The sequence below is a fragment of the Onychomys torridus genome, chromosome 2 (genome assembly GCF_903995425.1).
Source record: "Onychomys torridus chromosome 2, mOncTor1.1, whole genome shotgun sequence".
Lineage (NCBI taxonomy): Eukaryota > Metazoa > Chordata > Mammalia > Rodentia > Cricetidae > Onychomys > Onychomys torridus.
Genome location: NC_050444.1, coordinates 145,677,274 through 145,690,877, shown reverse-complemented (window position 1 = coordinate 145,690,877; position 13,604 = coordinate 145,677,274). Strand labels below are relative to the sequence as shown.

General features: G+C 45.4%; 1 protein-coding gene across 3 annotated transcripts in view; it reads left to right on the top strand.

The window, feature by feature from the left end:
- Gmeb1 (glucocorticoid modulatory element binding protein 1) overlaps positions 1 to 12,839 on the top strand; it is a 46,467-nt gene extending 33,628 nt beyond the window's left edge. For all 3 annotated transcript variants that reach the window (XM_036179433.1, XM_036179434.1, XM_036179435.1), the window contains exons 8-10: positions 376 to 513; positions 5,484 to 5,606; positions 9,384 to 12,839. In XM_036179433.1, the coding sequence (XP_036035326.1) occupies positions 376 to 513; positions 5,484 to 5,606; positions 9,384 to 10,081 (959 nt within the window). In that variant the 3' untranslated portion in view covers positions 10,082 to 12,839. The remainder of the gene's footprint in view (positions 1 to 375; positions 514 to 5,483; positions 5,607 to 9,383) is intronic.
- Positions 12,840 to 13,604: the final 765 nt, after the last annotated feature.

The following is a 13,604-nucleotide window of genomic DNA, read 5'->3' as shown; positions in this document are numbered from 1 at the left end:
CTCTATTATCTAACCTTTATAAATTAACTCTTATCTAATTGAAAGCAAAATTAAAATTGAATTATTCAAGTAATACTTAGTCTTAAATATTGAATGTCTATTTAATATTTAAATGAATATCTTTATTGGACTGAGATGTCTGTTTTGATAGCCAGAATCATAACAAATCAAGGGCATGACAAATTGAGGCAGGCAATTATCCCAAGCCCCTAGTGACTGAAGGGGCTAATAATTAGGTACCAACTCCTGGAGGCAGCCAGTCTTCCATGTTTTAGTACAGAATCCTTTCGAATTGGAATGAAAACATTACAGACAGGTGCTGAGGCGTCTGGGTAACATCTCTGTCTACCTTCTGTCCCCTCCTTCTTGCACCAGAGGACACTTTGATGTTCTGGAAAGGCATAGCTGACGTAGGGTTGATGGAGGAGGTCGTCTGTAACATACAGAAGGAGATAGAAGAGCTGCTCAGAGGAGTTCAGCAGCGGCTCCTCCAGGCTCCCTTCCAGGTCACAGGTAAGTGCGCTGAGCCTGGTAACAGCCTTCAGTTTTGAATACTCAAAGCTGTCTCACAACTGCGAGGCAAAGGTATCATTATCTTCCTTTTACAGATAAGAAAGGTAAAGCTCATAAAAGTTAAGTCATCGTTTTTTCATGCTTCCTGAGAGTGTTTTGTTCATTTATGTGGTCCTAGGGGTTTAACATGACCTCAGCATACTAGGCAAGCACTCTTCTACTGAGGTATAGCCTTGGCCTTATTTTATTTTGTTCATTAACTGGGTTTTAAACTTCAGTTTGGTCATACCTTGTTTTAAAGATTCTATTTATTTATTTATTTATTTATTTAGTTTTTATTTATTTGTTGGTTTTTCGAGACAGGGTTTCTCTGTAGCTTTGGAGCCTGTCCTGGACTAGCTCTGTAGACCAGGCTGGCCTCGAACTCACAGAGATTCACCTGCCTCTGCCTCCTGAGTGCTGGGATTACAGGCGTGCACCACCACGGCCTGGCCTATTTTTAATTATGTTGTTTTGAAGTTTCTGTTACAGTGATAAAGCAACATAGCAACAGCAGTGTGGGTGTGGGGGGAGGGGTTATTGTCATGTGCTTCTAGGTCACACTCTGTCACTGAGGGAAGTCAGGCAGGGACAACCTAAGCAGAGGTCATGGGGGAGTGCTGCTTACTGACTTGCTCCACATGGTTTGTTTAACCTGCCTTTTCATAGCATCTAGGACCACCAGTCAAGGGGTGACACTGCCCACAGTGAGCTGGACTCTCTCATATCAATCATCAGTCAAGAAAGTGCTTCATGGACTGGAGAGATGGCTCAGTGGTTAAGAGGATTGCCCTTATAGACATACATTCCAGCAAAACACCAGGGAACTTAAATAAAAATTAAGAAAAAAAAGAAAGAAAATGCTTCGTACTAGGCATGGTGGTGGCGTAGCCTTTAACCACAGCATTCTGGAGGTAGAGCAAGCAAATCTCTGAGTTTGAGGCCAGCCTGGTCTACAGAGCTCCAGGATAGCCAGGGCACCACAGAGAAACTCTGTCTTGAAAAACAGGCTTGCTCACAGACCACTCTGATGGGAATATTTTCTAAATTGTGGTTTTTCTCTTTCAAAATGATTCTAGCTTGTGTTGAGTGACCTGAAACTATTTAGCGCACATGTCTGTGTGTGTCTGTGTTTGTGTGTGGGTGTGTGCACATGACTACAAGTGCTCATGGAGGGCAGAGGTATCAGTCCCCCGGAGCTGGCCGTTGTGCACCACTTGGTGTGGGTGCTGGGAATTTAACTCAGGTCTTCTGGAAGAGCAGTATGTGTGTGCTCTTAACCACTGAGCTGTCCGTCTCCTACCCCCTGTTGTTTTGAAGCAGGACTTCATGGAGCCCGGGCTGGTCCTGAATTCTATACGTATCACCGGCTGTAAACACCTGATCCCTCCTTTGGTCTCTCTCACGGGCTGGGATCCGGCTCTCCCTAATGTCTGCTTGTCCTTTTAAGTTGTGCCCAAACCACTCTCCCCATCCCCCTTGACCTTTCTTTTGACATATGTGCGATGTGTGTACATATAGACATATATGCATGTGCACATGAAGCACACATGCATAATCTGGAGATAGATGAAATCCACAGACTTTAGATTAGCATCACAGTCTATTAATTTAAGGCCTTGTGAACTGTGTGTTCACTTATAGCTATTTTAGATATTCTCAAGGTTATTGTTGTTTACTGAGTAGAAAGGGTATTTTGCTCATACAAAAAGGTTATAATGAGGCCTCACAGCTTGTATGTTCACTGACTTCTACGACTTGTTCTTACTTTATTTCTTTTTATATTTATTTGCTTGTTTATTTGTTTGTTTATTTTGGTTTTTCTTTTCTTTGTTTTTCTTTTTCTTTTTTTTGTCGGAGCTGAGGACTGAACCCAGGGCCTTGTGCTTGTTAGGCAAGCGCTCCACCACTGAGCTAAATCCCCAACCCCTATTTTGTTTTTTCAAGACAGGGTTTCTCTGTGTAACAGCCCTGGCTGTCCTGGAACTCGTTCTGTATACCAGGAATCCTCCTATTCTGCCTCCCAAGTGCAGGTGAATCTCTGTGAGTTTGAGGCCAGCCTGGTCTACAAAGTGAGTTCCAGGATAGGCTCCAAAAGCTACACAGTAAAAGCCTGTCTCGAAAAACAAAACAAAAAGTTGTGCAACTCCTTAGCCCCCTTCAATGTGTATTTTTTTAAAAGATTTATTTATTTATTATGTATACAGAAGAGTGCGCCAGATCTCATTACAGATAGTTGTGAGCCACCATGTGGTTGTTGGGAATTGACCTCTGGAAGAGCAGCCAGTGCTCTTAACCTCTGAGCCATCTCTCCAGCTCTAATGTGTATTTTTTGTGACAGTGTCCCATGTATCCCAAGCTGTTCTCTGACTTTAGATAGCCAAGGTCAACCTTTAATTTCCATCCTCTGACCTCCCCTGCTGAGTGCTGCCTAGAGGCCTGAGCCAGGAAATCCACCTTTACTTACATTTATTTGTTTGTTCATTTTTTACTGGGAGAGGGCAATATCCATACCATAGTGCATATGTGGAGGCCAGAGGACAACGTGCAATTTTTTCCATCTATCAAGCAGGTCCCAGGAATCAAACTCAGATCTTTGGGCTTGGCAGCAAGCACCTTTCCCTGCTGAGCCCTCTCACTGGCCCTGTTTACTTATTGTTTGGGCCCTGGAAATGAAAGCAAGCGCTTTGCATATACCAAAGAAATGCTCTGTCACAGAGCTAACTCCCACTGTGGTGTAAACCAGTGTGCTAGGAATGAGACACAAGCAGATAAGACAGAAAGCTGAGGTGATTGTGTTCATAGTAGTTAAGAAAGGCCTTTGAGGGTGCTGACCTTTGAGCAGAATCTGAATTTTAGAAGTTAGGCATGTAATGAGCTGGGAGAAAGAAACTTTCAGGCAGAGCTCAAAGATCTTGGAGTGACAATGTCTGGTGATTTGGAAGGCACAGGTAGGCAGATCTCTGTGAGTTCCAGGCCAGCCTGGGCTACAGAGTCAGGGCTGGCGCTCTCTCTCTCTCTCTCTCTCTCTCTCTCTCTCTCTCTCTCTCCCTCCCTCCCTCTCTCTCTCTCTCTCACACACACACACACACACACACATTATGGGAAAACCCAGTGTAACTGTTGCAATGGATAAGGCTGAGGGTGCAGATAGGTAGGGCCTGTGTTGTCTGTTAAGATAGGTTCTCAACATAGCCTTGGTTGTCCTGAAACTCACTATGTATACCAGGCTAGCCTTACTGTTACCTTTCCCTCCTGAGTTCTGGGAAAGGTATGTGCCACCACACCCAGCCATTTATTGGTTTTTTTTTTTGAGACAAGGTTTTATCTGTAACCCAGGTTGGCCTTTCAATTCCAGACAATGATTTTACCTCACCCTCCCAAATGCTAGGATTACAGGTATGGCTATCATACCTGGACTGTTAAATTATTTGGAGAGGGAGTCTCTTCATGTTGCCTAGGCTGATCTCAAATTGTCTTGCTTCAGCCTTCAGAATAGCTGGGGCTAGAGCTGTCCATCACCACACCCAGATTTTACCATCCTGTCTTCTAAACATGGGTCAGAATTTATAAATAGATGCAAAATTTAGAATTTTTGTTGTTTCTCTTTTGTGGGGTTTTATTTGTTTTAAGATGGGGTTTTACTATATAGCTTTGGCTGTCCTGGAACTTGCTATGTTGACCCAGCTGGCCTTGAACTCACAAAGATCTGCCTGCCTCTGCCTTTCAAGTGCTGAGATTAAAGGAGTGCACCACTATGCCTGGATTTTTTTTTTTTAAAGATTATTTATTTTAGCCGGGTGGTGGTGGCGCAAGCCTTTAATCCCAGCACTCGGTAGGCAGAGGCAGGCGGATCTCTGTGAGTTTGAGGCCAGCCTGGGCTACAAAGTGAGTTCCAGGAAAGGCGCAAAACTACACAGAGAAACCCTGTCTCGAAAAAAAGAAAAAAGAAGAAAAAAAAAAAAGATTATTTGTTTCACCGATTTCTGTATTTTTGCTTTTTGTCTTTGCAATGGGAGGGATAGGAGCATCATGCTGCCACTGCCCCACCACCCTGTCACACCTATTTGATTGTTTATGTAGGAAGATCTTCCAGTGTGTTACAAAACCAAAATTAAATACATATGATAAATCTGCCCCAAAAAACTCTCTGGCCAAGTCAGGCCTGGAAAGATGGCTCAGCAGTTAAGAGCACTGGCTGCTCTTCCAGAGGTCCTGAGTTCAATTCCCAGCAACCACATGGTGGCTCACAACCATCTGTAGTGAGAGCTGGTGCCCCCTTTTGTCCTGCAGGCAGAACACCATATACATAATAAGTAAGTAAGTAAATAAATAAATAATTAATTAAATCTAAAAAAAAAAAATCTGCTAGCCAAGCAGTGGTGATCCATGCCTTTAGTCCCAGCACTTGGGAGGCAGAGGCAGGCAGATCTCTGTGAGTACGAGGCCAGCCTGGTCTACAGAGTGAGTTCTAGGAAAGGCGCAAAACTACACAGAGAAACCCTGTCTCAAAAAACAAAACCAAAACCAAAAATGGATAAACAAAGAAATAAATAAGCTGCCAGGCATGGTGGCAGCTGTCACCCAGAACTAAGTTGTGGAAGTCGGAGTTCAAGCCTTGGCAAGTTTGAGGCCAGCCTGGGCAATGAGAGCCTTTCTGAAAACCACCACCACCACCAGGACTGAAATGTGTTTAAGAGAGTTCCATCCTTGTTGGGGTGAGGGGAGGTGTGATCAAATCAGAGGCTCAGGCTGGCCTAGAACTCACTCTGTAGCTTAGGCTAGCCTTTAATTACTGATCATACTGCCTCCATCTCCCGTGTTGGGATTACAAGCATGCAGCACCACTCTGGATTTCTAGGTTCTTTCGGATCTGTAACTATCACACAGGGCCATTTGGACTCTAGAGGCCTGTGCTTTGTCTTGAACAGATGCTGCTGTTCTGAACAATGTGGCGCATACATTTGGCCTAATGGACACAGTCAAGAGAGTTTTGGACAACAGACGGAAGCAAGTGGAGCAGGGAGAGGGGCAGTTTCTCTACACCCTGGCAGGTATGTGGACGTGTGCTTATCTTGAGTGCTGTTTGGAGGGCTGGCGTGTCACCAGGTTATTCTAATAATCTCAGAAAGGTGGTGGCAGGAGACACCGACATTCAACACCATCAGCTTGCCTTTTTTTACATTCTTGATAGGGCTCTTGTGGCTAACTGGATTTTGTACCTTTTCTATTGTTTGTCATAATCATAAATTATGACTAGGGAGATGGCTGGCTGATTGTAAAGTGTTGGTTCTGTAAGGCATGAGGACTTCATGTTTGAATCCCCAGTATGAACATGAAAAACTCAGGTTCAGGGCATGCATCTGCAGCCCTAGTATTGGGGAAAAGGAGACAGATGGATGCCTGGAGCTCATTGGCTGGCCAGCCAGGCCAAATTGAGGAGTTCTAGATTCAATGAGAAATCCTGTCTCAAAAAATAAGGTGGAGAGTCACCAAGGAAAACATCCATTATTGACCTCTGGTCTCCACACATATGGGTACACCCCACACAAACACATCCCTGCACCACAGACAGTAAATCCTTAAACCTAGCAGTCAGAAGCCATGAGCGCCTGGGTCATCTAACACAGCTACTTTGTTCATTTTGGACTGCAATATGGGGCCAGGCATGGTGGCACACACTTGTAATCCCAGCACTCGGGAGGCAGAGCCAAGCGGATCTCTGAGTTTAAAGCCAGCCTGGTCTACAGAGAGAGATCCAGGACAGGCACCAAAGCTACAGAGAAACCTGTCTCGAAAAACCAAAAAAAACCAACCAACCAAACAAACAAACCAAAACAAAACATAAACAAAAACAAAACTACAGTATGGAATAAAATAGTCTCCGTTCTTCAGGGTCTTTAAAGAACTTAAGGAAAAGCAGATACAGAGACAAATAAACACAAGAAAACAGTCGGGTTTGTAGGTTCGAGACCTGGAGAGAACTGAGAAGATTCGGAGCGTGGAGCTCTAGCTCCATTGTAGACTGTGTGCTTCACATGTGCAGTGCCCTGGGTTTGACCCAACCACTGCACAAGAGATAGGAGGGGAGGAGAGACTAGGGAGAGCAGTTCTCAGGGGAGAGGAGACAGGTTCACAGTGTGAATTGAGCAGCCTTTGAGTAACACTGCAGACTACATTCCAGACAGCCAGGAATCGAAAGGAGAGAAAATCACTTTGGCATTGGTCTGGTGGTACACACCTGTGTCATCCCCACTGCCCTGAAGACTGCGGAGGAAGAACCTGAGTTTCAAGTCTGCCTGGTCTATATGGCATCTTCAAAGTCTCCCTGCACAATTTAGTGAAACTCTGTCTTTAATGAAAATAAAATGTAAAGAGAAAGCTATGGAGTAACTCACTATACAGAGCCCTGGTTCAACTGCCAGTACTGTAAAACATAAAAAGAGGAGAATAGGGTTGGAGAGATGGCTCAGAGGTTAAGAACATTGCTTACTGTTCCACAGGTCCTGAGTTCAATTCCCAGCAACCACATGGTGGCTCACAGCCATCTGTAATGAGATCTGGTGCCCTCTTCTGGCCTGCAGCCAGAACACTGTATACATAATAAATGAATGAATGAATGAATGAATGAATAAGTAAACAAACAAACAAACAAACATTAAAAAAAAGAGAATAGTGGGCATGGGGATATATGCCTTGAATCTCAGCACTGGAGAGGCACAGGTGGGTGGAACTCTTGAGTTCAAGGCCAGCCTTGTCCACATAGTGAGTGCCAGGACAGCCAGGGCTACATAGAGAGACTTTGTCTCAAAAAAAACCACAAAGTAAGAAATTTTTAAAGAATGATTTTAAAAAAGAAAGAAAGGAGAATAAGTAAGCTGAGTATTACACCCATAATACCAGCAGTTGAGGGGTTGAGGCAGGAGGACTTGAGATCATCAGCCTTAGTCACATGACAGAGGCCTGTCTTTCAAGAAAAAGAGTGCAGTGAGATGGCTTAGAGGGTGGATGTTCTGCCACCAAGCTTTATGACCTCATGCCTAAACCCCACATGGCAGGAGGAAACAGATTCCTGCAGACTGTTTTCTGATTGCCAATGCACGTGGTGGCACATGTGTGCTACACAAATATATACCCCAGTTTCCTGCAAAGTAAATGCCAACAACACTTAGGAAAAGATCAGGTGTAGTGATACATGTCTGTCATCCCAGCAGTAGGGAGGTGAAGGCAGGAGAAACAGAAGTTCAAGACCATCCTTGGCTCCCTATTGAGTTTGAGGGGCCTTTTAAGGCAAAAACAGGGAGGGGATAGTAGTTGAGGTTTTTAAAGTGTTCCCTCCTCCCCACCCCCATGCTGGGGATCAGACCAAGGACTTCCTTCATGCTAGGCAAATACTCTGTCCAGATCTACGTTCCCAGCATGCTTGAGGGGTAGTTTTATCCAGTTCCCATTTTAAACTGTTCACTGAATGTCAGTCCCCACTGTTAAGATGATCGTGTCTGCTCCTGCAGAAGGACTGGGAGGAGGAGGAGTGACCCAAGGCCACATCGGACTGGACAGCGAAGCCTGGAGGACTCTGTCCTTTATCCTAATCCAAGATTGATACACTATTGGAAACTTTTAGGTTCTTTTTGTTTTTGGGTTTTCAAGACAGGGTTTCTCTGTGTAGCCCTGACTGTCCTGGTACTTGCTTTGTAGACCAGACTCCCCTGTGCCTCTGCTGGGATCAAAGGTGTGTGCCTCCACCACCCGGCTGGTTTAAATGTTCTTTTTTTGTTTTTGTTTTTCGAGACAGGGTTTCTCAGTGTAGCTTTGCACCTTTCCTGGAACTCACTCTGTAGCCCAGGCTGGCCTCGAACTCACAGAAATCCACCTGCCTCTTCCTCCCGAGTGCTGGGATTAAAGGGGTGCGCCACCACCGCCTGGCCTTAAAAGTTCTTAAATGATAGATTTAATTGATAAAGTCAGCCAGGGAGCTGGCCAGTCTAGCTGAATTGGTAAGTTGCAGGCCAATGAGTGACTGTGTCTTGAAGGAGAGAGATACTTTTTTTGTCCTCTTGTCTGCACATGCATCCACATATACATCTCCTACATGTGCACTTATACACATAAACCACAAAAGGTAAAAAAAAATGTTAGACTATGCCTCATAACTATGTACAGTTGAAAATAGATACGGGTGTGGCTGAAAAGACAGCTCAGCATTTAGCAGTATACTTCCTCCTCTTCGAGATAATCTTAGTTCTGTTAGTGGCTCACAACCACCTATAACTCCAGCTTTGGAGTATCTGATGCCCTCCCTGTCCTTGGCAGGAACCTGCACTCACGTGTGCACTCACATGTACACACATGCACATGTACAGCCACACACATACAAATAATTAAAAATTTAATTAAAAAATACGTATGTGTATGCTGGGAGATGTAGCTCAATGCTAAAGCATGTCCTTAGTATGCTTGTGTATACCCTGGGTGTAAGTCACATACATATGAAAAGAAAAAAGATGTGAGACTTCTTTGATTTGTATTTTACCAAGAGGTGAAAAGTTTGTAGAGGAGCATGTTGGGTTGAGTGAAGTAAGATCAGCTTGAACGGGTTCTGAACTGTTGCCCTGTCCATAATCATGCCATTAATTGCAGTTACTGTGAAGGGTTTAAAAAATCACCTCCAGAAGTCATTTGGGAAACAGTGGTGTGACTTGCTTGAGATTGCACAATGTGAAACTATGGCAGGACCTTGTGTCACCTGACCCCCTGGCTAGCGGTCCCAAGATGATTTCTATCTACAAACTCTAGCTGTTTGTATGTTTTATTTTGTTTCTCCCCCATAGACTTGGAACGGCAGTTGGAAGAGCAAAAAAAGCAAGCCCAAGATCCTAGACTGAAATCCCAGACGGTTCAAAATGTGGTACTAATGCCTGTGAGCACCCCAAAGCCTCCAAAAAGACCCCGGCTCCAGCGGCCAGCCTCCACCACTGTCCTGAGCCCTTCTCCTGTCCAGCAGCCTCAGTTCACTGTCATCTCACCTATCACCATCACCCCTGTGGGGCAGTCATTCTCAATGGGCAATATTCCGGTGGCTACCCTCAGCCAGGGCTCCAGTCCTGTGACTGTCCACACTCTGCCTTCTGGCCCTCAGCTCTTCCGCTATGCCACAGTGGTTTCCTCTGCCAAGAGCAGCTCACCAGACACAGTGACCATCCACCCTTCATCGAGCTTGGCACTGCTAAGCTCCACCACTATGCAGGATGGGAGTACCCTGGGCAATATGGCTACCATGGTGAGCCCTGTGGAGCTGGTGGCCATGGAGTCCGGCCTGACTTCAGCAATCCAGGCTGTTGAAAGCACCTCGGAGGATGGGCAGACCATCATCGAGATTGACCCGGCCCCAGACCCTGAGGCTGAAGACACTGAGGGCAAAGCGGTCATCTTGGAGACAGAGCTGAGGACTGAGGATAAAGTGGTAGCTGAAATGGAAGAACACCAGCATCAAGTCCACAATGTGGAGATTGTGGTCTTAGAGGACTAGCTGGGGATGGGGGCTGAGAGCTGTTTTGGTTTGGGATTTTAATTATGTTTATTTTTATCATTGTCCCACTCATTTCCACATAGAACCTTTTTTTTAAAAAAACAAACAAACTACAAAATCTTGTTGTAAATGACAATGTTGGGTTCCTCCTACCCCTTCACTGACAAATGGACAGAACAAGCTACCTTTTCAGAAGTTAGGAACAGGTCATCCGGTGTCCTAATCATCTTCCCCCAAAGGTATGGCTTTTAGGGGAGGTGTCAAGTAACCAGGAACCCTTTCCAGAATAGTCTGTTTGTATACACATGCATGGTTTCACTCTTGTAAAGATGCATTGACCAAACTCTGGAACATAGACCTGACACCGGAAGACGACCAGCTCTCGCGTGGATACAGAAATGCACTTGCCTCTGTATCCTGGATATGGCCTCAGAGGCCAATGCAAAACTCTGAAACAAAAGGAAGTTGAACTCTGCTTAGAGCAGAGAGCAGCATGCCATCAGCAGCTTAAAACAGGAAGTCCTTTGACAAGGAGGGGCAAGGAATGATCTTCCAGAGGTGCATCTGATGCTCCTCAAGCTCTCTGAGGGTTGGGTACCGTTTTGAAAAGAGGCCAGTGAGTGCATCTGATGCCCCTCAAGCTCTCTGAGGGTTGGGTACCGTTTCGAAAAGAGGCCAGTGAGATGCAGAAGGCCACACAGCAATCAAGGGATGGTCACAGCTGTGCTTTTGGGATAGCTCACCTTGCCTCCAGCCTTGTCAAAGCGCTCGCCCTCTTCACCGAGGATTATTAGTCCATTCCTTTGCAGACTGTGATGTGCTGTAAATTGCTCTAGTTCTTGGACTGTGCCTCTCATGGGGTGGGGCTCCAAGACCATCCATCATATTGGTTTCTTGACTCTAGGAGTGGCAGAGTTCCTCATGCAGACCAGCTGCTGTTTCCGGGAGCCCTGCATACAAGTGTGTGTGGTGTGGTGTGGTGTGTGGTGGTGTGTGTGTGTGTACATGTTTTGGCTTTGGAACCAAAAGCAGTCACTCACTTGGTGCTTCCCCTTCTTTTCATCCTACAGTCTCCAGATCCCATGCTCTGCAGCTTTTTGGCTGATCTGGAGAACAGGGACAGGTGCCTGTCTGCCTTCATTCCCTGTGAGAGTCACTTCTGTTTATGCTTCTGAGAGATACCGAGCTCATAAAAAGGCTCAGACTTGGCAGGGAAGAGTGGAAACACTCCAGCCTTTCCTGAGGCATGGACTAGATGTCTCCTGAGTGAGCAGGACTCCCTGGGAAAGAAACTTTGTCTGTGACAACTATGTCTGGGGTGGGGGCTTCTTCCTAAATGCTGCTTGTCCATTTAGACCTGGGTCACTTTCTGTGCTGTGATCCCTTCTCTTGACCCCTTTCAGTGTTTGGGGAAGAGTGGACAGTTTGATCCCTTTAATTATGTTGCTCACTGTTCTAGGGAAAATACAGACACTCTACAGATGACTTAAGGAGAAGCCAGAAAAGCACACAGCTTAGGAGTTGGAGCATTTATTATTAGTAAAAGTAAAATTTTGACCTTAGTTTCTTTAAAAAACAATTAGAGAAGGATGCCTACCTAAACCTGTCTTCTTACCTGCAGGTTTCTGAAGCTATAATCAACTGAAAACGTCCTTCCTTCTCTTAGACGGCCATATATAGCTAGAAAAGCCCTCGGGTCACTCTGGAGACCCTAAGTGCATTTCAGCTTGAAAACTGGACTTTTCAGAATACCGAGCTCAGCTGGTAAAGTGCTCACCTAGCATGCGTGGACCCCTGGCTTCAGTCTCCACTGTGAAATAAACGGCTTGGGGCACATGCCTTTGATCCTTGGGAAGTAGAGACAGGAGACTCAGAAATTCAAGGTTATTCTCAGCTCTGTAGCAAGGTCAAGACTAACCTGGGATACATAAAATGCTGTCTCAAAAAAAAAAAAAAATCTGTTTTGAACAAGCTTTTGGTCCTTTATACATTTTTAGTGAAGGGACTGGAATTTATTTCCCGGCTTCCTTAGGTTTTCTGTTAATACATAAGAATTTTTATTACACTTATTTATGTGTGTGTGTGTGTGTGTGTGTGTGTGTGTGTGTGTGTTGTGGAGAGCTTGCTATGGTGTCTATGTGGAGGTCGGAGAACAACCTGCAGGAGGCTCCTTCCATCATGTGTGTCCTAGGGATTGAACTCAGGTTGCCAGGCTTGGTGGCAAGCACCTTCATCCTCTGAGCCATCTTGCCAGCCCTAAAAGTTCCAGTCTAAGTCTGAAACTATTACTTGAACCTAGAAAGCCACATCTCATGCTTGTTGAGCTCTTTAGGTCATGTCTCTTTCCCAGAGATGAGAGGACCAATTCAGGACACGGGAGGAGCCCTAGAGAATGGAGACAGCCCTGCTCAGGTCCTTCCTTTTGCTCATTACAGCTGTTGGAGAATAAAGGTCGTGTGAACACCATGCTTCCAAAGTCAGATGTCCTCTTGAGACAGAGCCTGTTTACTCTAATCATTCTGGCAGGTGGATTACATGAGCTTTGCTGTTTTCCTGGTCTTCCAAATGCTGTCATTGCTAGCTGCTATGGTACTGGTGAGGATGAGATCCTGGTCTAGATTATTTCAGATGGGGTGAGACACATGCAGGTTACTGATGTGTGACTAGGCAGTTGCAATGAAATTACTCCTCAGGCTGATTGATGGTAGCTATCTTTTCTCTAGCCATTCATTAAATAAACATTTGTAAGTACCATGTATGTATAAGTACTACATGCTAACCGATTGCGCCACCGGAGCCCCAGGAAGTACCATGAAGATGCAGCTTTTATGCTAGACATTGACCTTGCAGACAATCCCTGTTCTCAAGGGGTTCATACCCAAACCTTGTCTGCAGTTAACTGCACTTCAGTGCCTTTGGTTTCTTTGTAATCCTGTTTTAGCTTACTCATTGAGAAACATTCTGAAACTTCAGTTCCTAGGTTTCGGCAGGCTGGCAAAGTCACAGAGGTGAAGCCACCCCTAGAGGGCTACTACATCAAACCATCGTGTTGGGGTGAATGTAGCCTTGGGCTGTTGGCCTGGCTTAAGGACAAAAGATCAAGCACCTGACTCAGCTTGGAGTATGAATGGGGATCAGCCAATCTGAGACAGTCTCTTGGAGAAGATGTGTGCACAAGCTTATTTTCAGATACCTGGGCTGTGGGCTGCGTATACAAGAGTAGAATTCTCTAGCCCTGCTTGCTGTTTCTGCTGGGAGACCCAGGCCCTCAGTCAGGGACAGTTTCTACTGGAAGCACCCACTGGAGAAAGTGGAGCATGCATGAGCTGGTAATCATCAGATGGGACCTGGAGCTTGATCTAGGACGTGCCTGGGATTTCCCTGGTAGAGGTGAATCTCTGAACTTTCCTGCCAAGTGTTTTTCAAAAAGACCTTACTGTGTGCTTGTCTAGTCCCTGTTCCTGCTTGGCTCCTGCCCTGACTCCCTGTTCTTGCCCCCTGTGTCTCTGTCTCTCTCTCTCTG